Here is a 25,210-nt window from a genome sequence, read left to right on the forward strand (position 1 = left end):
AAATTCATATTCCAGGGTCCACTTGTCTTTAAGGAAGCCTCTGCACCACAATCATGTCCTACAACATATGGTTTGATTTCTCATTTTTTTTCTCATTCTTTAGTGTCTAGATTCCAGCTGCATGCTAGCTCTACATGCTTCAGTCATGTGCAGAGTTCCACAAATCACTGTTTATGACAGGGTGCACAGAAGGGAGAGTGCCATTAAAACAGCATGGAAAAGGCTTGATCTATTGTGTCACGTGTTGTCAGGCTTCAGGGTGGAAGGGGCCCAGAGTAAAGCATCTTCTGGTGGTCTTTTTCTGTGTTGTTTTGGGGCTAACAGGAAGTAGCATTCCAGTGAGTGCTATACACCACCAGTAGAGCACCATTCAAAAGCACCCTTTCTCAATATTATTTTACCTTTGCCTCCTTTGCTTAACGTAAAACTCTCACACAACACTTCAAACATGCCTTCCCCAATAATTTCATTTGAAATATCATGAAAAAGTGCAGATCAAATCATTAAAAAAGTAAAAATAGGCACATTACTGTGTCATAGGATGATACAATAAAGAGCATACTAAAAAAAGTAAGAAGTAGCAGATAGATCTGTTTTAACTGTGTTTTCACAGTAATTATATGATGAATACTTTTTTTTACAAAATCTGTAAAGTTCCCTGAAACTCTGTTATGCGTCCCCCTTGAGAATCACTCCAACTACTGAAGGTATGAATGTAGGTAGAGAGAGAGAGAGAGACCCACAACACAAAGAAAAGGGGTTTATATGTGAGGGGGTGATAGATCATGCATAACCTCTTGGCCCGACCAGGTGACCAGAGTGCTGGCTGTTACACTTATGAAATGATTCCATTCTTTAATAACCTACCAAAGTCTCAAATAACATAAGTGTTTTTCATCTTTATTTCAGCCCTTGACTTTTGGAAAGATCTGTCAAAGTATGGCCATGCTAAAAGTTGAAGTGTGAGAAATGTGGAGATGTCTTCCCTCCTGAGTCAAAGTGGACAGTGTTAAATTCCTTTTGCAGCTGAAGCATGCAATATTCGATTTATTCTGTTTTCCAGGCATGGTTGAGAAAACCTTTCGCCTTGCTGTGAAAGTGGTCCCTCCCTAACCAGGGCAAATCGACATTCCTCCTTTTTACAAGCAATTCTAATGAGGCTCCTGAAAAGCCATTACATAAAACATTGCTGCCCGTTGCAAAGCTACAATAGGGCGACACATTACAATGCTAAACTGTGCAGCTTTATTCTTCATTCACAGGCACTGCCAGATAAAGCCTCACGTCTAATTGCTGGACAGTCCTAAGGTGAACTCACTCTGAACATCCTCTTTCTAACACTGGCTCTACTGTAAGGATAATAAACCTAATTAGCAGTACTTATGCTTTAGACTGTACACTGAGTACCAGTTCATTAGGAATGTGTACAGCATATTCCTGACCTTCGTAGCACTTTCCAATAGATCATGTCTTCAGAGATGTACTTTCAAAATTAGTTGAGGTATTAGTTTGACCAGATAATATCCATCGGACTCCTGGGAAAGCCGATCAGAAGAAATTAAAGGGAAATATAAGCCTAGATTAGGAATGCTGAAAGACTTAACAAGGAAGCACATTATCTGAGAAACATGGTGGAAAGAGCATACCGAAGACCTGTACAGAAGAGATAAGAGCATGACAAATTCTTTTGAAGACTCCAGTAATGAAGAACCTGCAGTTCTAGAAAGTGAAGTGAAACCTTCTCTGAAGCACTAGGAAGAAAAATCACTAGGAGTAGATGGGATATCGATTGAACTGTTTCAAACCACAGAAACTGAATCTGTCAAAATCTTAACAAGCATAAGCCAACAAATATGGAAAACAAAACAATGGCCCACAGATGGGAAATTTTATGCATATACAGTACATTCCATTACCCAAGAAAAGAGATGCCAAGGAGTGCAGTAACTATAGGACCATTTCTCTTAATTTCCCATGCAAATAAAGTGATGCTCAGTGTGTTACAACAAAGGATTTTTACACTATATGAAGAAAGGCCTGATGTCAAAGCTGGATTCTGAAAAGGAAGAGGCACTCAAGATCATATCGCAAATATCCACTGGCTACTGGAGTTCACAGAAGCATTTCAGAAGAAGATCTGTCTGTGCTTTATAGACTACAGCAAAGTCTTTGAATGTGTAGATAATGAGAAATTATGGCTTGTTTTGAAAGAAATGGGTATGCCTCAGCACCTGACTGTCCTGATGCATAACCTTGTGCCCAGAACAAGATTATTGTTCTGGGCACAATTATTCTATTGTGGCCCAGAAGGTACCATTAGGACAAAATATGGGGAGATAGAATGGTTTCCTATAGGCAAAGGTGTCAGACAAGGGTGCATTTTATCTTCCATCTACATGCAGAACATATAATATGGAAAGCTAAACTAGATCCAAATAAAGGAGAAATGAAAATTGGTGGAAGAAACATCAATTAATTAAGATATGCAGATAACACCATCTTACTGGCAGAAAGCAGCAATGATTTAAAGTGACTTTTAGTGAACGTAAAAGAAGAAAATGCCAAGGCAAGATTTCAGTTGAACACTAAGAACACCAAAATCATGACTGTGGGAGAACTACGCAACTGTAATGCTGACAATGAAGAAAGTGAAATTATTTTAGACTTTGCATACTTTGGCTCAATCATCGATCCTAAAGGAGACTGCAGCCAAGAAATCAGATGAAGACTAGATTCGGAAGGGCAGCAAAGAAGGAATTAGAAAATATCATAACGTGTCAGAATGTGTCAATGGAGACAAAGGCCAAGATATTGCATTACCATTTAGTATGTACAGGTGTGATAACTGGACAGTAAAGAAAATTGACAGGGTAAAATTGATTCACTTCAAACATAGTGCTGGAGGAGAGCTTTGTAGATACCCTGGACTTCCAGAAAGATGGAACAGGTGGGTGCTAGAGCAAATCTAGCCTGAACTGTCTCTGGATGCAAAAGTGATGAAACTGAGGCTGTCATACTTTGGGCATATGTGAAGGCAAAACTGTCTTGAAAAGACTATAATGCTAGAAAAAGTTGAAGGCAGAAGAAAAAGAGGAATACCAAAAATGAGATGGATTTACTTGCTAAAGGAAACTACAGGCTTGGATTTACAAGAGCAGAGCAGGGCTCTTGAGGACAGGATATTCTGGAAATCACTTATTCATAAGATCACCATAAGTTGGAGATGACTTGATGGCATGTAACACCAATTGTTTAAATTCTGTTTTATGCTGAATTTAGGACCAGACCATGTAACACAGTTGCATTTCACTTAGCTGGTTTTTTTTACTGTTTTGTAGCAGAGGTTTTCTGATGAGCACCATAAGTATGCAGTGCTTTAATTCATGCCATGTTTCTGATGAATAACCTCCCTCAGTTTAGCTATATGATGCAGGTAGCAAGTCAGTGATTGCCATAGTTACTGTCACTTCTGGGACCCAGCAGAGCATATCTCTTACTACTCGGGATGCAACTGGCTCCAGCTTTCCCAGTGTGAAGGTGCAAATGTTGCAAATAGGATACCTCCTAGGGACAATCTCGGTGGCAATAGGACACACAGCATCACAGTTCTGGGGGGAAATGAACATGGTGCATGCACAATCACTGTTCCTCCAGGGATGTTAAGACTTTGACATATACCTTTTCCTCTGCCAATCTGAAACCATGTTTCTTCATGTTTGGTGTAGTGGAAGGGATAGGTAACTGTGTGTGTCTTGATCTGGCTCTCAGATATTCAGTCAGGGGCATTTCCATTCCTGAATGACTGTGCTCAAATGTTCAAGTCATCCCCAGTTCGTGCTACACATTGAGAATCTACTTTGTTTGCTCCTGTAGTGTTGTGATCATTGCTACCCAGAAGATACAGAAGAAAGCCTTGTTGTCAGCATATGCAAAAGTAATATGGCCCGAAGAACAACAAACGTAGGCCCAAATCCTGTTGCACAGCCTTGCCTACATACTGGGAATCACATCATCATCAACAAATTGCTGATAATTAAAGGCTTCCTTTTCCGTTTCAGGTTGCATACCTGAAATGACATGAAGTCACACACACACCAGAATTAAAAATGGAAGTCTTTAAACAGCAGCAGTCTCTTGCTGATAATGATGTCACTCCTGTTATGCAGGTGGAAACTACTCAACAAGATGTCAGCCACGGTTTGTGAGGATGTGCTGCTGCATAGACTATAATTTAGATCCATGAGGGCAAGGGTGTGAGTTCTTCCATATTGTTTTCATTTCTGTTAACAGATGAAAGAATGAGTAAGAGATTTGAGTCCTAGGAGAGTAAACTTTGCAGCTGCGTTCTGGACATCTCTGCACAATTATACATGGGCTGGTGGAGAATGAACCACTGCTCCCATTGAAATCAGAGATGAATCTCCCATTGAACATAGCAGGAACACATTGGGACCAACATTCTTTGTTTTTCTCACCCCATTTTTTCCTGCTCTTTCAGGGCTTTTAAGTTCTAGAATTGGCTTACTGTCCACTCCAATTTTATCTCTTACACCCCAAACAATATTTGCTGCTTCTAAAAGATACAGTGGGAGGAGACTGAGTTCAGTGTTTGTGTAATATTATTATTATTATGAAGCTGAACAAATGTTGTCATGGAGAAAGAGGACTGAGGAGGGACAGAAGGAGCACTGTTGTTCTGAGCAGCCTAACCATTGCCTGGTTGTTTTTTTCTGGACTGTTAGCTGCCTTTGTTTTCACTGACTCTTGGGACAAGTTGGGTACAGTTTGGAAAATCTCGCAAGCATAGTTAAGAAGGGACACTGAGCGAAACTCATCATACTTGGTGAGAGTTAAAGCTAGCGTGGAAGAAAGATAATGAAGTAAAGGGATCTGTAACATTGAACTCTTCATTGATTAGCTTGAGGTAGAGACAGAAGAGACATGTTTAATATGACACTACATGTTTGGTTTTCCCTTCACTAGCAACGGAAGAAACTCCCAGTGTATGTAAAGCTCAGTAATAGCAATACGTACAACCAGATACATGGGAACAATGTCACCTCTTCAGTTTTAGCATTATGACGCAGTGTGACTGTTGTACACACTGAATGTTGGTGGATATCATATGGTCCAAAAATTGATCCAGGGCTTTTTCCGCAGACGACTGAGCCAGAGGCCAACCGCTGAAGAATTGGAGCAGAGAAATATTCTTAAACGTGAGTAGCCACAATCTTATTTTCAAAGATGGTGAGAGGCCAAAGGGGAGGGGAGAAAGTTTTACAATGCAGATGCTTAGGGTGATTTGCTGAGGCTAGGAACTCCCATTCACTACCACTTCTTTTAATCCTGAATCAGGTGTATTTGATGCCCATTTAAAGCAATTATTGTCCAAAAAAGAGAGATTTTTTGTAGAGCCATATTTATACTGTATGTATCTAATAAGTAGCAACATTTTTAGTTTGATGCTTACATGTCAACAGAGCTTTGAAAATTTGTTTTTTAGACTACAAAAGTACCTTCTCTGAGATTTGACTGACATTATATTTGGGTTATAACAAGTCAGCCAATGAAACACACTAAAGTCTCTAACTCAGCCTTGTTTTAGTTTGCTGCCCGATACCATCCATGTTTACCTACAAAGTTCACTTACAAGTTGAGTTTGGTTCCAGAAATGTGCACACAGGAGGGTTTTACATAGCTCAGCCATATGCGTGTCCACTCAGAAGCAATTTACTGTGCAACCTTAATGAATGAATTAAATCAACCAGAGAACAACACACTAAATCAAATACTAAGTATTTGACTTTAAAACAGCTAAAATAGCCATTAAAAAATTAACTGGGGGCATGACGCCTCACTAAAATCCTGCTACTATAGGATATTGTTCATACACACATGCAGTTGAAAATAAATTCCACTGAAATAAGTAGGTCTTGCACCCTAAACATTTAATACCAGAGTTATAAAAAGCTGTCCATTTATAAAGCAGAGGTGTATCCAAGCATACATGATTTGAGTGATAAGTCTTCTGTGAAGCTGCACTCCCTCACCTGTTTCCTCATTTATATAACAACATTTATGCATCAGAAATCAAAGATAGGGAGAAATCAACCACGTTTGCTATTCAGTGAGTCTGGCTTTTTGAGCCAATATTCAAACTAAAATTTAATTATCCTTCAAGTTTTGAACTTGTCCAGATTTTGTAATGAGAGTTCTTGAGGTTTTTTTTTAAAGTGTGCATTAATGGAGGAACTAAAAAATGTAAAAATAACATTAATATGCATTATATTAGGAATATTGCTTTTAAAATATGTACGTTAGGCAAAATGTGTATAAAATGCATGTGTTAGCAGAAATATGCATTAAAAAGTATATGCAACTATTTTTTTTAATTCTGAGCATTTGGGATGCGCTACACCTAAACCTGACAAGAGGATGAGAGAAATCAAAACTGCATGGCTTTGAATATTCTCAGCTGAAACTAATTCTTCTTGCTGTTTGCTGCTGAAGCAATTCTGCACAAGGCGGATAGACTGACACCCTTTGAACAATTCCATGACCACTCTGGTAGATGTTGCAGATGCTGTAAACTGAGACTTGTTTTCTGGGAAAGTGTATTTCATGGGATCAAATGAAATCAAGTTGCATGGCTTGAACCTTTGGCACAAAATATTTTCTTCTGGGTACAGTGGCTGAAATCCAGCAGCATAACATATGCTGCATAAAGCTGATGATATATCTTCAGCCTTGGTGGTTTTTCAGAGAGCAATTTCACCCTTTCATGGAAGATCCCAAAGCTCCCTTGGGATTCCTTTCATCATGGGGGGGGGGGATTCAAGATGGGAAAGGGGAGCCTCTAATTTCCAAAAAGGCCATGATAGCTGATTACATCATCATCCTTACACAGTGTAAATAATGCTGCTGGATTTCGGCCACTGTCTCCAGAACTCATTACAGAGTCTTTTCCAGAAAAGCACATTTTGCATCAGACTGAGCCCCAAGCTGCTTGCCCAGACATCATGCTTCTCACTGAGGTTAGCAGAGGTGTCGTTTCTTCATTTCCCTGCAGCTCATAGGCCCCAAGGCACAGAGGTAATGGTTGCAGGAGGCCTGATTCCCTGCCGAATGGCTGCTATAAACCACGTCAAGCTAAGGGAGAAAATTCAGGCTGTCATTGAGCCAAAGTGAACAAGATTTGGACATTTTGTAAGGTGTACAAAGAAATGTGTTGGCAAACAGATAGAAAGCATTCACTGTTCCCAGGGGTCCTTTAGAGGGGAGGGCCGAAACATTAATAACCCTATTCAAATTCTTGCCAGCATTTGTGTATTCCATATAACCAACCAATCTAGAATGTTGTCAATTTTTTTTCTAGCACGGAATGAGCAAGAAGAGCAGGAAGAAAAACGGGAAATAAAGCGAAGATTAACACGCAAGGTGAGAAGATACTTTTGTCTGTTCTTGGAGGATCCCTTCAGGCTTTTAACTGGATGTTTAAATCCTTACAGTTGTCATCTCTGTTTTGTTTCTGCTTTGTTTTTTCAAAGAGCAAATTTTTGTGAAAACTGCACTCCGTTACTTAGCAGGAGGTCACAGAAATACTTTCTGTTCATAACTGTTTTCCAGCATCAGAGCAACGGTACAGATGCTGTAAAAAGAGTGACACTATAGTCTGAATAGGACAAAATGTGTGGGAACAGCCCATTTGGAATTCAGTATATTGCATGAGGCTGCAAAAATGTGTTTGAGGAGAGTCATGCCCATGACAGGAGCTTGGGAAAGTTGCTCTTTTGAACTGTAGTTCCTAGAATTCCAAGCCAGTGTGGCTGAATTACAGTTGGTTGAAATCCTGTTGCAATTTAAAAAAAGCCTACTTCTGTCTCTCTGCCTTTCTGACTCCTGTGTAATCCATCATTATATGGAAGCTATGGAATTCATAGTAGAAAAGAAGAAATTTTGAATGACTGAAAATCTCTCCCTACCAGTAATGTCATCCAGTGATGGTGCTTTTTAGTAATTAAAGACTTCCTTCTTTTGTTCTCTGGCTCCCACAGCTTCCATGCAATGAGAGGGATTACATGACAGTTGGGAAAGCCATGGGACAGATGTAGGAAGGTTATAATTACTTTACACCCTGCCAATGATGTCATTATCCTTCAACCAAAAGTTATTGATTGGAATTTCAGCCATTTACTTCACTAAGCAAGTCTCAACTTTGCACACCTTATCCTAGGGTGTTCTTAATGATATTTTCCAACCTATGTTTTACAAATACCCTGAGTGCTCACTAGAAGGACAAATCCTGAAGCTGAGGCTCCAGTACTTTGGCCATCTCATGAGAAGAGAAGACTCCCTGGAAAAGACACTGATGTTGGGAAAGTGAGAAGGCAAGAGGAGAAGGGGACGAGAGAGGATGAGGTGGTTGGACAATGTCATCGAAGCTACAAACATGAATTTGACCCAACTCCGGGAGGCAGTGGAAGACAGGAGGGTCTGGTGTGCTCTGGTCCATAGGGTCACGAAGAGTTGGACACGACTAAACAACAACAAATGTTTTACAAATACATGCAGATGGATGGGCAAAAAAGACATTAGTTGGTAGTAAATGAAGCTTCAGCCATGAATGTTAAACTATCATCTTTGAAATATTCCAACATTTAATAGGAAAGCAATTTAGGGCAGAGGTACACATTATAGTATATAAATGTCTGAGGTTAAAGGGACTGCCCCACTCCTTTATTTATTATTTATTTATTTAAAATATATCTATGCCGTATTTCTCCCCAAAAGGACCCAAGGCTGCTTACATCACTAAAACAATGTTTAAAAGCTAAAACAGTACAGTGGGGTCTCTACTTAAGAACTTAATCCGTATTGGAAGGTGGTTCTCAAGTTGAAAAGTTCTTATGTTGAATCTGCATTTCCCATAGGAATGCATTGAAAACCATTTAATCCATATCTGCTCTTTTCCGTCCATAGAAACTACAGTGGAACCTCTGCTTAAGAACTTAATCCGTTTTGGAATGGTGTTCTTAAGTTGAAACTTTCTTAAGTTGAAGCAAAATTTCCCATAGGAATGGACTGAAAACCAATTAATCCATTCTGGCTTTTTTTTTGTTATGTAGAGGTGTGTTCGTACATTGAAGCATTAGTTCCCATAGGAACTAATGCAAAGCTGGTTAATACGTACTCTACCACTAGGGGGAGAATTTTTTTTAACCTAAGATGACCTAAGGTTAAAAAAAGAGCAGGAAATGTTTTTTTCCTGTTCTTATCTTGGATTTCTGTTCTCAAGTAGAAGCAAAATTTAGCAAATGCAGCTGTTCTTAAGTTGGATTGTTCTTAAGTAGGGACGTTCTTAAGTAGAGACCCCACTGTAAGTATACAAATATTAATTAAAATACGTTTAAAACAACAGAGCACAACAGTCCATGTAAAACCCTTCTCAGGCCACTAGTTATTAGGGAAAAGCCTGACTAAAGAGAAAGGTCTTTGCCTGCCCGTGGAAGGACAGTAAAGATGGGGCCAGCCTAGCTTCCTGTGGGAGGGAGTTCCAGAGTCTGGGAGCAGCAACAGAGAAGGTCTTGTTCTGTGTCCCCACCAAGTGCACCTGTGAGGGTGGTGAGTGTGAGAGAAAGCTCCCACCCCCCATGATCTTAATGCCTGGGCTGGCTCATGGACAGAGAGCTGGTCTTTAAGATAGCTTGGACCCAAGCCATTTAGGGCTTTGTAAATTAAAACCAAAGGACAAAAATGGAAGAGACCTCACAGAAGCAGAAGGCATCAAGAAGAGGTGGCAAGAATACACAGAGGAATTATATCAGAAAGATTTGGATATCCTGGACAACCCAGATAGTGTGGTTGCTGACCTTGGGCCAGACATCCTGGAGAGTGAAGTCAAGTGGGCCTTAGAAAGCTTGTCTAACAACAAGGCCAGTGGAGATGATGGCATCCCAGTGGAACTATTTAAAATCTTAAAAGATGATGCTGTTAAGGTGCTACATTCAATATGCCAGCAAGTTTGGAAAACTCAACAGTGGCCAGAGGATTGGAAAAGATCAGTCTACATCCCAATCCCAAAGAATGGCAGTGCCAAAGAATGCTCCACCTACCGTACAATTGCACTCATTTCCCACACTAGCAAGGTTATGCTCAAAATCCTACAAGGTAGGCTTCAGCAGTATGTGGACCGAGAACTCCCAGAAGTGCCAGCCGGATTTCGAAGGGGCAGAGGAACTAGAGACCAAATTGCTAACATGCGCTGGATTATGGAGAAAGCCAGAGAGTTCCAGAAAAACATCTACTTCTGCTTCATGGACTATGCAAAAGCCTTTGACTGTGTCGACCACAACAAACTATGGCAAGTCCTTAAAGAAATGGGAGTGCCTGACCACCTTATCTATCTCCTGAGAAATCTATACGTGGGACAGGAAGCAACAGTTAGAACTGGATACAGAAACACTGATTGGTTCAAAATTTGGAAAGGAGTACGACAAGGCTGTATATTGTCCCCCTGTTTATTTAACTTATATGCAGAATACATCATGCGAAAGGCCAGACTGGAGGAATCCCAAAATGGAATTAAGATTGCCGTAAGAAATATCAACAACCTCACATATGCAGATGATACCACTCTGATGGAAGAAAGTGAGGAGGAATTAAAGAACCTTGTAATGAGGGTGAAAGAGGTGAGCTCAAAAAATGGTCTGAAGCTCAACATCAAAAAAACTAAGATCATTGCAACTGGTCCCATCACGTCCTGGCAAATAGAAGGGGAAGATATGGAGGTAGTGACAGATTTTACTTTCTTGGGCTCCATGATCACTGCAGATGGTGACAGCAGCCCCAAAATTAAAAGGCGCCTTCTTCTTGGGAGGAAAGCGATGACAAACCTCGACAGCATCTTAAAAAGCAGAGATATCACCTTGCCAACAAAAGTTCGAATAGTCAAAGCTATGGTTTTTCCTGAAGTGATGTACAGAAGTGAGAGCTGGACCATAAAGAAAGCAGACCGCCGAAGAATTGATGCTTTTGAATTGTGGTGCTGGAGGAGGGTTTTGAGAGTACCCTGGACTGCAAGGACAACAAACCTATCCATTCTGAAGGAAATCAAGCCTGAGTGCTCACTGGAAGGACAGATCCTGAAGCTGAGGCTCCAATACTTTGGCCATCTCATGAGAAGAGAAGACTCCTCGGAAAAGACCCTGATGTTAGGAAGGTGTGAGGGCAAGAGGAGAAGGGGACGACAGAGGATGAGATGATTGGACAGTGTCATTGCAGTGACCAACATGAATTTGGCCCAGCTCCGGGAGGCAGTGGAAGACAGGACAGCCTGGCGTGCTCTGGTCCATGGGGTCACGAAGAGTCGGAAACGACTAAATGACTAAACAACAAAGATTAAAACCAGCACTTTGAATTGTGCCCAGAAACGGATCAGCAGTCAGTGGAGCTGCTGTAACAGGGGAGTTATATGTTTCCTGTAACCATCCCCAGTTAACAATCTGGCTGTGGCATTTTGGACCCTTTGCAGTTTCCAAAAACTTTCCAAAGGCAGTCCCCCATAGAGAGCATTACAGTAATCTATCTGGGATGTAACTAGGGCATGTGTCCACCATGACCAGATCAGACCTTTCAAGAAATGGGCGCAGGTGGCACACTAGTTTTAACTATGCAAAAGCACCCCTGGTTTTTGAATTACCAGGAGCACCTCTATCTTGTCTGGATTAAGTTTCAGTTTATTCGCCCTCATCAAGTCTTTACTGACACCAGAAACTGATTTAGAACTGAGACAGCTTCTTTAGATTTAGATGGAAAGGAGAGATAGCGTTGAGTGTCATCAGCACACTGGTGACAAAGAACCCCAAATTCTGGACAACCTCTCCCAGTGGTTTCATGTAGCTATTAAATAGCATAGGGAACAAAACAGATCCCAAAGGCCAAGGTGTTGAACAGGAGTCCCCCAGTACCCCCCTCTGGGTTATCCCCTCCAGGAAGTACCAGAGCCACTGTATAATAGTGCTTCCAAGTTCCGTCCCAGAGAGACAGATAAGGATATGATGGTCAATGGTATTTCAAGCCGCTGAGAGGTCCAGCAGAACCAACAGGGACACACTCCCCCTGTCCAGTTCCCAGTATAGGTTATCCACCAAGTCGACCAAAGCAGTCTCTTTCCCATAACCAGGCCTGAAGCCAGACTGAAATGGATCTAGATAATGTGTCTCATCCAGGAGTCCCTGGAGCTGAGAAACCAGAATCTGCTCCAGCACTTTGCCCAAGAATGGGATAATAGAGACTAGCTAGTAATTATCCAGCACTGTGGGGTACAAGGTGGGCTTTTTCAATAATGGTCTTACTATGGCCTCCTTCAAGCAAGTTGGGATCCTACCCTGCTGCAAGGAGGCATTCACTACCCCTTGGTCCCACTCGACCAGTCCCTCTCTGGCAGCTTTTAGCAGCCAGGATGGGCAAGGGTCTAGCAGACAAGTGGCAGCCTTCACTGGTCCAAGGATCCTGTCCACATCATCAAGCTGCAAAAACTGAAACTTGCCCATCAACTGTTGTTCTGTTCAGGCTTAGTGGTGCTGCATTCAGTAGCCAAGGGCTGACTATGCAGAGATAGTTAGCCTGAGTGAAGGGACAAATATTCACACACAAATAAACAACTAAAGGGTTGGTATCAGTGAAAAAGAAAGAGAAGAAATGAGCGAAGATTATTAAAGAAAACATATTCATTCTTATAGAATTCCTGAATGTCCAGGCGACGTCCAAGGGACTTTTGACATGAGTACATGACACAATGACATTACAGTTCAAGGGTCTCTTCTCAGAGCAGTGACTTTGAAAGAGACGGTTAAAAAAATGTTGGTCCACACTGTATCTTTATTTTTCCTAGGATAATTCCACTTTTTTTTTCCAATCCTACCATAAAGCATAAATTAACAAGTACATATTAAATTTCCTACATACACAAGCTGTAAAGACAATCAGGCGTCAAACAAACGGAGGAAAGCACTGAGCAGAAAGCCAGCCGCATTTTCTGAAAAGCAAACTCTCTCTCCTCTTTTTTCTTTTCAAAGACATGGGGCTACTAGCATTTTCCCAGTCATTAGTGATACCTTGAAGTTGCTTGAAATCCTTATTGTTATTATGCACAATTTTTTATTTATTTGTTTTATTTATAGGATGCCTTTCTCCCGATAAGGGGATTCAAGGAAGCTCACAATATATATTTCTTTTTTTTTAATGTAATAAGTTAAACATTAAAAATAATTAAACTATATACTGATTAAAAACAATTGAATAATTAAAAGCAAGTAAACATTAACAATTATCTTAACTTGAAAAATTCATTCTGCGACTCATGATTGTTGAGTCCCCTGGATGAGTCGCCTCTTCAGGTAGAAGGAAGGACAAATAGGGTATATGTCTGCAGGCTGTAAAACTACCAGTCTTGGCTCCAAAGTTATGCAGGAGTGTTCTGTCATTCTATACTGGGTGCCATTTTTCTTTCATTCCCTGAACCACTGGATTTGCTGGAGAAGTGAAAAGTGACTTGCTTACATCAGTGCTTTTTAAAGTCTATGTTTGGCTTACAGGCTTTCATACTTTGATCACTTATCATCACAAAGTTATAAATAGAGTGTTGTGTTTTTTTTAATCATGCAAAATTCTTAAAATAGTATCCACAGTTTGTGGTAAACAGTCAAAAGCTTTGAACTCAATGATAACTCACTTCATCCTTAATTTGTGTGGAGTGGCAGAGGAAAGCATGTTTACCAAGTAAAGGATGGAGCATCAAATTTACCTTTGAATACTATAGCTTTTAGTCCTGTGTTTGATATTTAATGTCAGGTTTTCAGGGGATTTGCTGCTTATTTGATTTAGAATTTCATGTAAAGTAAATCTTAAACTACTGTGGTGGCAGCTATAAAGACAGAAATGTACTCTTTGTAGCTGAGTGATGTCTACACTTCAAAGTGAGCTTGTATTCTATAAAGGGAATCACCATGTCACATATATTTTGAAGCTATGATATAGGACAACTTCATATACACTCAGTTATAGAAGTATGAAGATATTTGAAAATATTTTGCTTCCTACCATTATACAGTACAAAAATGCATAGGGTTTTTAGTGTGGGGGGGTCAGAACTTAGAAATCATGATTTACTTGAGGTCAACTTTGAGGAAGAGAAGAAAGAAAATGAGATCTGAACCAATATGTGGAATATTTCATTTTAAAAGGAGATCATTGTATCACTCATTACTTCTTAGTAGCTATGTTGCCTTTATTGCTATCATTGCTTTTATGATGCATGCAGTTATTTGCATTACCCATTATTAACTTGTTTGTCATGCTAAAGTTGCCAGTTAGCTAGGAAAATACTAGTAAATACTCTTTGATTCCTTCTATTGGCCAATATTAATATTGAAGAAAAGGGCTAGAAACGACAGCAGAGGTCATTGAGTCCAAACCCTCCCCCTAGAGAAAAATCCTACCTTAAGCATTTATTCAACCTCTGGAGGATCCACTACCTTACAAGTTAGTTCACTGCAGTCTTGAATAGCTCTTACTGTAAGGAAGTTCTTCCTAATGTCCAATCAAAATCTCCTTCCTATAAATTAAATCCATTACTTTTCATCCTACCTTCTGGAACTGCAGAAAACATGCTTGCCCAATCTTCCACATTTGAAGATGGCTATCATATTGACTCTCAGATTTCTCTACACAACACTAGACATGTCCAACTCCCTAGACTATTCCTTGTAGAGCTTAGTTTCCAAACCCTTTATCATCTTGGTCACTTTTTTCTGCATACATTCCAACTTCTTGATATCTTTTTTTAAACTGTGGTGCATAGAACTGGGCACAGTATTCCAAGTGATGTCTGCCCAATGCAAAATAGAATGGTACTGTTACTTCCCTTGATTTGAAAACTGTACTTCTGTAGATACAGCCTATTATTTATTTATTTATTTATTTATTTATTTATTTATTTATTTATTTATTTATTTATTTATTTATTTATTTTTGATACTGCATCAACATTGTTGATTAATATTTAGCTTGAGGTCTAAATATAGAACTTTAGATTGTTCCCTTTTGAAACTCATTTTGTTTCAGTGAATTTCTCCAGTGTATTAAGCTCCTCCTGAATACTACTACTACTACTACTACTACTACTACTACTACTACTAATACTAATAATAATAATAATAATAATAATAATAATAATAATAATAATAATAATAATAATAATAATAATAATAATAATAATAATAATAACAAGCACTCCAAACCAATGTGATGAAAGCTAAGATCCTAGGAATTAGTGCTAGCAGCATATGTTGACTCTGCCAAGAAAAAAATGAAACTTTTGTCACACCTCATCTGTGAATGTGCAAAGACTACACAAACAGGTTATAAAATTAGACATGATAGAGTGGAAAAATTAGTTCACTGGTCATTATGCAAAAAATATAACTTTCCAGCTCCTAAAATCCCATGGGATCACCAGATAGAGAAGGTGTCAGAAAATGACAACATCAAGATCTTGTGGTATTTCACCTTGAACATAACATAACAGACATAGTAATAATAGAATGAAGAAATGTCTGGGTCATTGACATTGCAATTCCAGGAGATGCCAGATTCAAAAATAGAGAATTGGAAAAAACAGTAAAACACAAAGATCTGGCAATCAAAACATCTCGCTTTTGCATGAAACACACTTCAGTGCTCCCCGTACTCACTGGGGCTTTGGGAACAATATCAAGATATTTCACATGGTATTATAAGCAGTTGCAGATCTCAGAAATCACACCATCAGAGCTACAAAAAAACAACAATATAAGGAGCAGCATACATACTGCTTCAATATTTAACAGCTACTTAAGCTTTTGGTCAAAACATGTATGCGTTATACAATACCAGCCAATATTTTTATCATTTTGATTAACTGTTCCTGGTGTTTTTGAATAATAATAATCATCTGAGAACTGCAGAGCTGCCCAGCCCTTGTCAAGGAGACACAGTGGAGAATCAAAGTCCCAATCTCTGGTTCTGCAGCCAGATACTTAAACCAGTGAGCTATCCAGCAGTTCTGGACAAAGTCTGGGAAAAGAGAATAGAAAGGAGTAGAACTATGGAAAAATGAGAAGTAGTAGGTTACCAGGAGCAGGAAAATGACTGAACAAAAAAGCACAATAAGTGCAACTACCCTGTTTGCCCCAAAATGACAGGGTCTTATATTAATTTTTGCTCCAAAAAATGCATTAGGGCTCATTTTCAGGGGATGCATTATTTTTTTCATGTACAATCTACGTTTATTCAAATACAGTCACGTCATCTTCTTCTGGTTGCTGCACAATGGTGGAGGGCGGGTTTTCACTTAACTAGGGCTTATTTTGGGGATAGGGCTTATATTACAAGTATCCTGAAAAATCATACTAGGGCTTATTTTCAGGTTAAGTCTTATTTTCAGGGAAACAGGGTAAGCAATGAAATTAGGCTGGATTGAGCTAAACAGGGACACTTGAAAGTGAGGTTTAGATTATATTAATCTACTCAGCCATGCATGCAGTAGAATGGGATTTCCTTAGAGATGTGTGTCTCAGCAATCAGACATGCAAATGAAGCAACAGTAAGTGTTTTTGACATCCCTGAAATCTCACCATACAAGTACTTTTTCTCTGCTTTTAAAAAACTGAGCAAAGATGTTTCTTGAGAGGCTTTTCTAAAGATCGCACCACACATCCATGATGCTGTCTCCAGGAAAGTAATGTATCAGTGTGTTCTTACTGAGCTCCCTCACCACTAGAATTGCAACGGATCAGTGGTCAGTGTGCAGTTCAAAATAAATAAATCACATATTCTGGTCTGTGATGCTCCGATGTTGTAAAATAACAAATTTCTTGTTAATGTAGGAGATGTCTCTTCATGGCCACATATCACATGATATAAACATCCATCTAATAAAATGGCAGAAGCAGTGATGAATATTCCACCAACTAGACCATGTACACCTTAAAAAATGTGCTTGATGCCTAAAAGTAATATTTCCTCTTTACTTCTACAGCTCAGTCAAAGGCCTACAGTGGAAGAGCTGCGTGAGAGGAAAATTCTTATCCGCTTTAGCGATTACGTGGAAGTGGCAGATGCTCAGGACTATGACAGGCGGGCAGATAAACCATGGACACGGCTCACGGCTGCTGATAAAGTAAGTAGGCAAAGTTCATGAGAGAATAATCTTGGAGTTCTTTGGCATACCACGTCCAGCTGTGAAGACCTAGGCTACAGAAAGATGGGTACGTGACATGATAGAAAAGTGAAATAGATAACATTGAAATAAATGATACGAAAGAGTTGAGTGTGCGTCACTTTTCATAATGTGTACTGTCCAGAAAAGTTAATGGGTGGTGGTGGTTTTCAACTGCTAGTATTCCCCAGATAGCACAGCTGATGGCAATCATAGTCATGGGGTGGAGAAGGGGAAATGGCATTGTTTCATAAGCCTTCCAAATGTGTGTCCATGGGAAGATTTGCTTCATTCAAACTGCTTCTGTAGTTCTTTAAAATGGTCATTCAGCTCCATAGAGAGTTGGATTTGGCATATCTGGACACAAAGCAGCCTTTTAATTACTGTTGATTCAGTGGGAGGAGAAAGCATGTGCTTCATTCTCTACCATTAAAATTGATGGGACCTTAGAGTACTCAACATGGGCTAAATCATTCCCTTGGCATGGTTCAGTCATCAAAGAGACAATGCTGAATATAATAATGCCAAAAGAATGCTGAAGGGGGCAATAAAAGGCCTATTCGATCCTGCTGCCTTCTTCTACTGCAGCTGCCAACCAGATGCCTATGGGAAGACCACAGGCCACACATGAGAATATGTCTCAACTCCAGCTCAAGCTGCCCAATAACAGTTATGTAGAGGCATAGTGCTTTTGGCAGTGCATGGGGATATATCTCCATCAGGACTAGCAGTAACTGGTAGCCCCATCCTCCCTTAATTTATCCAGTTGCCTTTTACAGCTGTCTCAGTAGGCTGTCATTATCAATTTCTGACAAAAGTAGCCATGCCATTATGTAAAGTGAGGCGGCCACCGTCAGTAACAGGTTGGCAGGCTGGCAGTGCTAACCCTTCCTCCCATACACGCCTGCTGCTCCAAAGAGCTGCTGCTGATGCTGCTGCTCTGCTCAGATCTTCAGAACCATCTCTTTGCTACCAGCCAGGCTCTGAGAGGTCTTCTCAGAACCAGGCCGTGTTGATGGGCTGTCTAAGGATATCCTCTGTGCCTTGGCAGAGGCAGTTTCCCTCAGCAGCCCACAAACACCACCTGTCTCTAAGGGGTCCTCCGCACCCAGCGTGCCTGGCTGTGTGGAGAGACTCATGCTTGGTGGGTCTCTGTGCAGAGCCTTTCCACATATGATGCAAGGAAAACAGCAGTGATGGAGCCAGAGGGAGAGAGGGAAGAAAGGTGCCAGAGGGAGGATGAAGCAGCAGAGACAAGGGAAAGAAGAAATGGCCAAGGCAGAGGTGAGGTTAGTCCTTGATTCCAGATCATGAGAGGGAGTAAAGGTTCTCCCTGTCCACTTCCTCCACATCATGGATACCTTTGTACACCTCTATCAGGGCCCCTGTGGCCTCCCATAAGGAGCGCTGGAGATAATGCCCTGGTGACATAGGATAACTCCCTCCCCATTTGTTTGCTAGAAGAAGTTGTGTGTCCTGTTCTGAATGTTGCGTGATTGTCTTCCCTCAGTTAGCAATGCGCCTGTTCCTATTTGAAAATATACTTTATTACTTCTTGGGAGACAGACAAGTTGGCAGTACTCACAAAAAGAGCCAGCTGAGGCAGGTTGGTATTTGCTGTTTCATGTCAGGCAAGATTTTCCCTTTCAATTAAAAAAACCTCCTTTCACACTCTTGAGTTGATGTGCAAAGACTTAGCATATATTAAAGCTGTTCTAAAACAGTTTTTCTTGTAATTTGCAGGCAGCAATTCGCAAAGAGCTCAATGAATTTAAAAGCACTGAAATGGAAGTTCATGAATTAAGCAGGCATTTAACAAGGTAAGCAGGGTTTGTGGTGATGGTGGTTTTTAAATTGTGGCTAACAGTAATCGGTGTGCTGAATGAGTACTGAGTGATATCCAAGGTAGTGGATAGAGTGACAGACTAGGACTTGGGATACCTGGGCTCAGGTCACGACTCAGCTGTGGGAACTCATTGGGGAGTGGAACTGGTGATTAAATAGCTCACTTACCGCATTAGGGTCACTTTAAGTCAGTTTCTACCTGATGGCATGTAACATACAAGAGTAGTGTGGTTTCTATTATAAGCACCACAAGCATAAATCTTATATGTAGCCCTGCCACTTCTTAATCCAAATTTAGCCATTGAATTCATACAGTGCTTTGTACCCTTTTCATAGAAGCAAACAGAGCAGTGAAGTGTCACATTAAATGCTTCTTATATTAGACTGTTAGACTGTTTTGAACTACAGCTTCCTGTGGATTCAGCAGTTATGTCTCAGGGTTTTGCCAAATCTGTTTTGCTGACTATATGCAAGAAAAACAGTATGTTTCTGTTGATGATAATCAGATTACTGTCTCTGCTGCCTCAATTTTTTTCCTTTTCATTTCAGATTTCACAGGCCATAAAAATGGGGTGCTCCACCGTCTTCAAAACCTAACTGAAAAGAACCACAAGTGCTGGTGTTGTTCATTTCTCTGTTACATAAAATGTAAATCTTTTGAACTGCCTTTTTAAAATAAGCGAAAACGTGAAGAGAAACTGTGTTTTCCTCGGCTGGGTAGAACTGCAGCGTAAGACCGGTTGGCACAAAGTTCAACAACAGAAACCGCTGTTGGCAAGACTCGTGCCAACAGTTGACACTTATGGCTAAAACCTTGTTGTATGGATTCCACCTCCCTCAATATTCCTCCAAAACCAGCCATCCACGCATACTGTCTTTCTCCAGTCAGCTGTTAATTCCTGTCAAGCATTTCTCCTTGGACTCCAAAGAAAGCTGAGGCCCTTGGTGTTGGCTTAGACATACATGTACTGGACAAAAGCTTGACCAAGGCCTATCATCCTTCTAGACCAACATTTCTAACAAACACTCCTTTCTGTTTGAGAGCACCTTAGAAAGATGGAGGCAGGGGAAGACCCACCCTGAGGACTTACTTATCTTTGACATTTTCCAAGAATCATCCCTGGAGGATTTCTTGGCTGGCTGGCTGGCTGTCACCCTTTGTCATCCATCTCTTTCATTCAGCTGGCTCCTTTGTTGGAGAAAGCGAATTTTGAAATGATTACAGATACAGGGATATTTGGTAACAATCATACTTCAACAAATGGAGCAGGTTAGGATGCCTTCTACCATGCTTGGGTCCATAGTCTCATTTTTCCCTGTGTGGAAGTTGATGGCATAACAGCCTTGCTGATATGACACCAGCTTCTGCACAGACGCCATGATTCTGCCAGGCATGTGCTCTCCAGATGTGCTGGACACTACCGCTCCCCATAAAAACCCAAGCAACTCTGGAGCTATAGTTGGATACATCTGGAGGGCACCAGCTTGATGAAGGCTCCTGGGAAGTGCAAGGTAGAGAAGAAATGAGCTCCAGGTGATGGTTGACCAATTTTACTTTATATGCATGATTTTTTTTTAATAGCAGGGATTTCTGTTACATAGAATACTACCTGTTGTAAATAACAAAATGTGCTGTTATCACTGGCTCAGCATCATACTGAGAACCAAAGCATTTGGCAAAAAGCTAGAGCTGGGATTGCTGTTTTTCTGTTTTTAAAATATTGGCTGTTCTCCTAACTAATTACCCTTAAGCACTGGGAAGCATTATGGATCCAGTCCTTCCAAGCACTTTGGCTAGTGCCACTGGCATCGGTATGGTTACTTGATTCACATTAAGCATATTGGGTGATTTCTCTTGGCCAGAAATCTCAATCTCTTGCAGCAGCTCATTCCAAACAAACAAATACGGGGATGGCAACTTAAGTACTCAGGCTTCTTTACTGATGTGAGAGCATAGGATTGCATTCAAACGTGTCCATAGATCAGCATTCCTAACAACTGTGGCCCATTGATTTAATGGGTGCACTCTTAAGGTATGACAGAAAGTGAAACTTTATGTTGTTTTAAACTCATAGCATACAATTTCGTGGCTGTTTTTTTTTTCTTACTCTAGAATAATCAGGTACAGAGTCCAATTGGGATGAACATGTATGGATGAGATACATTTAAGCCTTCACCCATCTGTTTTTTATTTTAAAATACCCACTTCTGTGGGTGGTTAGAAAAATAAGTAAAATCTCTACTTGATATTAGCCTGCAGCAGTCTCATTACTGCATGCATTAACTTTAGAGTAAGAAAACCAGATACCTGACCACACACTGCATGTTTAACAGAGTGTAGCTTGGTCTTGAATCTGGATCCAACCCAGAGTTAATAATGTCCATTTGCTCTGGGAATGTTTCTATAGAAAAGCATTGTATTTCTGTTAGAGCAGAACAGCTAGCAAGCCAGGTTCTCTTCATGACAATTCAGTCATACTGTTTCATACAGAGACTGAGCAGAAGAGTACTAACAAAGAGCAAAACTGAATGGTCTCTCTCATGATCCTTGCATCCATTCCAAGCACAAGGATGGGAAGGTAAGATGACATTTTAAGGATTAGATCCAAACAAGCCTAGAACATAAGTAGGTTTCTAAATGAAGGGTCACTTACTAGGAAAGATTTGTGGGAGATGGAGGAAGGGATTACACATTTCTACCACCTCCTGAAGGTGGATGGGCATGTAGCTCATAAAGCCCCCCCCCCACTTGCTGTTGGACATGGAGACACAGTAGGGTGAAACTGTAGTCCTGCTATCAAGTCTGGAGAGAGAAGTCTGGGATGGAGAGAAGCTGAAGAGAAAAGTGGATCTTCTACAACTCTGAAAACTGGAGTTTTAAAGTTTCCAATTCTGTTCTCATTTACTAGCATGATAATATAGCTTCATGTATGTGCAATGTCCTTAAGATCATATTTGATGCTGCAACTCACAGGACGTAACCTGTAGCTGCCTAGAGAAAACAACAACATCCAAGAGCATTTTTGAACAGTATTTATATGTCACTGTTCTTCAGTAATTTTAATTTGTCGGCAGTTGTGGGGCAGCATGTCAGGCCTTAATCCAGATGCATTCGTAGGTCTGTTCTCTAAAGTTAAGCAGAAAAAAAAGCTTAAAGAAATTTTCCCCTCCAGGTTTCAAAGACACCAAAGCGTTCATGGCTGAAATCCTGTTGCCCTGCTCTGTCTGCATAATAGAAATGGCTTCATAGGCGGCAGCACACTGCTACTGGTTAAAGGCTTTATTTTGCAGTTTCAGGGTACGTATGGCTCACACACTGTGCAACAGTTGTGCTTGCCCTGGAATTGCAAAAGGAAGCCTTTAATCAACAGCTATCTGCCCTTGTCAGTAATTTCATTCCCATCATGCTGGTGGACCCTGCCCAACAAGATTTGGGCCAGTATGTTAATTTAGCTCCTGTGTGCCTCCCAATTAAAACACACATTTTAGAAGCTGAAAGTAATGTTTATAGAACATATCCTCCAAACCAAAGCAGACTGCCAAATACTGCAGTTTACAGATGCCCTTGTACAAGAAAATTTACTAAAGTGTATTTATTGTTAAAATGAGCAAACTGGCCACTCTCTTTTTCTAAACTCTAGGAACGATAATAACAAGATTGTTTCAATAGAAGGAATTTTTAGAAAGTGTTATCAGCTATTCTGCTTTCCTGGAAGCAGTGATACAGTTGGCTGAAGAGGGAAATGATGAAGTTTTATTTCATCTTTCTGCCAAGATTAATTTCCAAGTGGGATGAGCTATCATCTAACAGCTTAGCTCTAATTCTGGTTCTTCACTGTAAGTTTTGAAATATTCTAGGGAGACTTCTGTATTTTTTCTCACCATCATGCTCAGTGTAGAGAAATCTATATGCACAAGCTCTGATCGGGAATATAATTGTATATACTCATTTTGCCCAACATTAAGATGCCAGTACACTGGTTTTGGGAAGGGCTGTTTACACAAGAGGGTCATTTGGAAATAGATTGGTGGATCCACTATGCCATAACGTTCTATTGCATACTATGGGATGTATTCACAACTTGGAAATGTTCCTTTTTGGACTACAACTCCCAGAATCCTGTATCCAACATAGCTACTAGGTATGAGAGCGGCAGCTCAAAAAAGTGCCATTTACAAGTCCTAGATTTCCTTGCAAAAAAGGAACAAGAAGGTGACTTGCTTCTACTCGTATCCATGAAACATGTCCTGAATTACAGAATTCTTCAGTTGGAATGGTCTGAAGAGTTGTCTAGTCCAGTGGTTCCCAATGTTGGATCTCCAGGTGCTTTTGGACTAAAACTCCCAGAAGCCTTCGCCTTTAGCTGTGCTGGCCTCGATTTTTGGGAGTTGTAGTCCAAAAGCATCTGGAGACCCAACGTTGGGAACCACTGGTCTAGTCCCACCCTCTTGCTGCTGCAGTAATCAAATAGTCGAAGTATCCCTGGCAGATGAGATTCAGGGCACCTACTGTACACAAAAGCTGAAAGTACTTAAGGCAAAACACTGCAGCCTCAGCCAAAAAAAAGGAAGGGGGAGCAAGAATAAACAATGCTCTTTGCCCTTGCATGAAAAATGGCTGACTATTCAAGGTTGCTGAATGTTTGTTCTTTCTGGAGTGCAACCTGTGCTATTCTGTTTCTCTCTTGCAATGGTTAGATGCCCTGAGTGTATGCCACTCCACAAAGAATACAACCCTTTTCCTTCCCACTGAATTAAATGGAAATGGGCAAAACCCTGCTTTCTAGTTGCCTTGCTTCCCTGCCGTTCAACAAGAATTGCGTAGGAGACCTTTCCTTTGTTTGGAAATGGAAGCCCCCCCCCTCCTTTCCAGCAGGAGCACCTTAACTCCAATATGCCTCTGTTATTCTCATGCAAATGAAGGTTATCACACACATGCCAGCAGTTTCCCTTATTATGTGGACAAAACATTCTCCCCCTCAATAACTGAAAAGGTAGCCGTGATTTTAAAGGGCACTGGTGTTACTGTTGAAAATGGCAAATGGGGGTGCAAATTACTTTCCACAACCTGTTTTATCCAGCTTAGTTCTTATGTGAACAGAAAGGCCTTGCGTGAGCATCTCGCCTGTGCATCTCAGTTCTTCTGGACCCAGTGCATTTTGCAGTTACCCTCCACGTCAAGTGTATGTACATAGTTTTGTCTTTGTATAGGAGTGAATGTGGTGACAGTCAAGCCTGTGATCTTCCAATATTGTAATTTAACAGATAATAGCTGTATTCAGCAGCAGCAGCAACAACAAAAAATGTAAATACCTAGATGGAACACTAAAACTGAATCTCTACATCCTGAGGTTTTGTACATATTGAAACTGCATGGTATTTAAATTGTCTGGGATGTATGCAGTTTCTTTAAAAAAATCAAAAAGAAAAAATATGTTCTGGTTTAGGTTCTCCTGCCTTCTGCCAATCATACTGTTGTTTATGATGCAACAAGAATGGGCAAGAATTTCATTTCAGTACTTTAAAAAAAATCATCAACATTTGCAAATTGTTTCATATTTGCAATGGGAACAACTTGATATTTGTAAAAACTGAATGTGGGAAAACTTTAAGGTTTGTCCATCTTAAGTGAGAGCTTTGGATGGTTGTTTAACTTAAAGTTTGTTTTTGAAGCCCCCTGTGTTTTGAGCCTTGTTAATGCTGCATTAAGGTTACCATCTGTGTTTTCTTAAAGGCTCAATATCTTTAGCATCTGTGTGGCAGCAGACCCAAAATGGTGGAAAGAGGTGTACCATGCAAATGGAAGAAACTTTTGTTTCAGGGTTTTTCTAAAAAAACAAAAATGATCATAATTCCATATTTTTGAATTTGGGATTCGGGATGGGTGGGAAATCTTTGAGGTTTAAGGAGTTTTAAACCTTACTGTGGGAGAAAATGGGAAGAAGACAAGGGTTTCCCATCTTGATGGCATCTGGTGCTTCAATCAAATGATAAAATGCAAGTGAACAATAAAGAGAGCTAGAGGGCAACATTGTGCTGAATAAAAATACACCAAGATACAGTAGTTATGAGCGAGAGGTGGCTGAAACCATCATCTGACTTGAGAGA

The 25,210-nt window shown here is 40.3% G+C and overlaps 1 protein-coding gene across 12 annotated transcripts in view; it reads left to right on the forward strand.

Moving 5' to 3' along the window:
• Positions 1 to 24,774, forward strand: part of PHACTR1 (phosphatase and actin regulator 1) — a 325,437-nt gene extending 300,663 nt beyond the window's left edge. For all 12 annotated transcript variants that reach the window (XM_072998617.2, XM_072998621.2, XM_072998618.2 and 9 more), the window contains 5 exons: positions 5,161 to 5,216; positions 7,376 to 7,437; positions 17,078 to 17,218; positions 19,001 to 19,077; positions 19,652 to 24,774. In XM_072998617.2, coding sequence (XP_072854718.2) covers positions 5,161 to 5,216; positions 7,376 to 7,437; positions 17,078 to 17,218; positions 19,001 to 19,077; positions 19,652 to 19,667 — 352 coding nt within the window. In that variant the 3' untranslated portion in view covers positions 19,668 to 24,774. The remainder of the gene's footprint in view (positions 1 to 5,160; positions 5,217 to 7,375; positions 7,438 to 17,077; positions 17,219 to 19,000; positions 19,078 to 19,651) is intronic.
• The last annotated feature ends 436 nt before the right edge of the window (positions 24,775 to 25,210 follow it).

Source organism: Pogona vitticeps, chromosome 4, assembly GCF_051106095.1.
Source record: "Pogona vitticeps strain Pit_001003342236 chromosome 4, PviZW2.1, whole genome shotgun sequence".
NCBI lineage: Eukaryota > Metazoa > Chordata > Lepidosauria > Squamata > Agamidae > Pogona > Pogona vitticeps.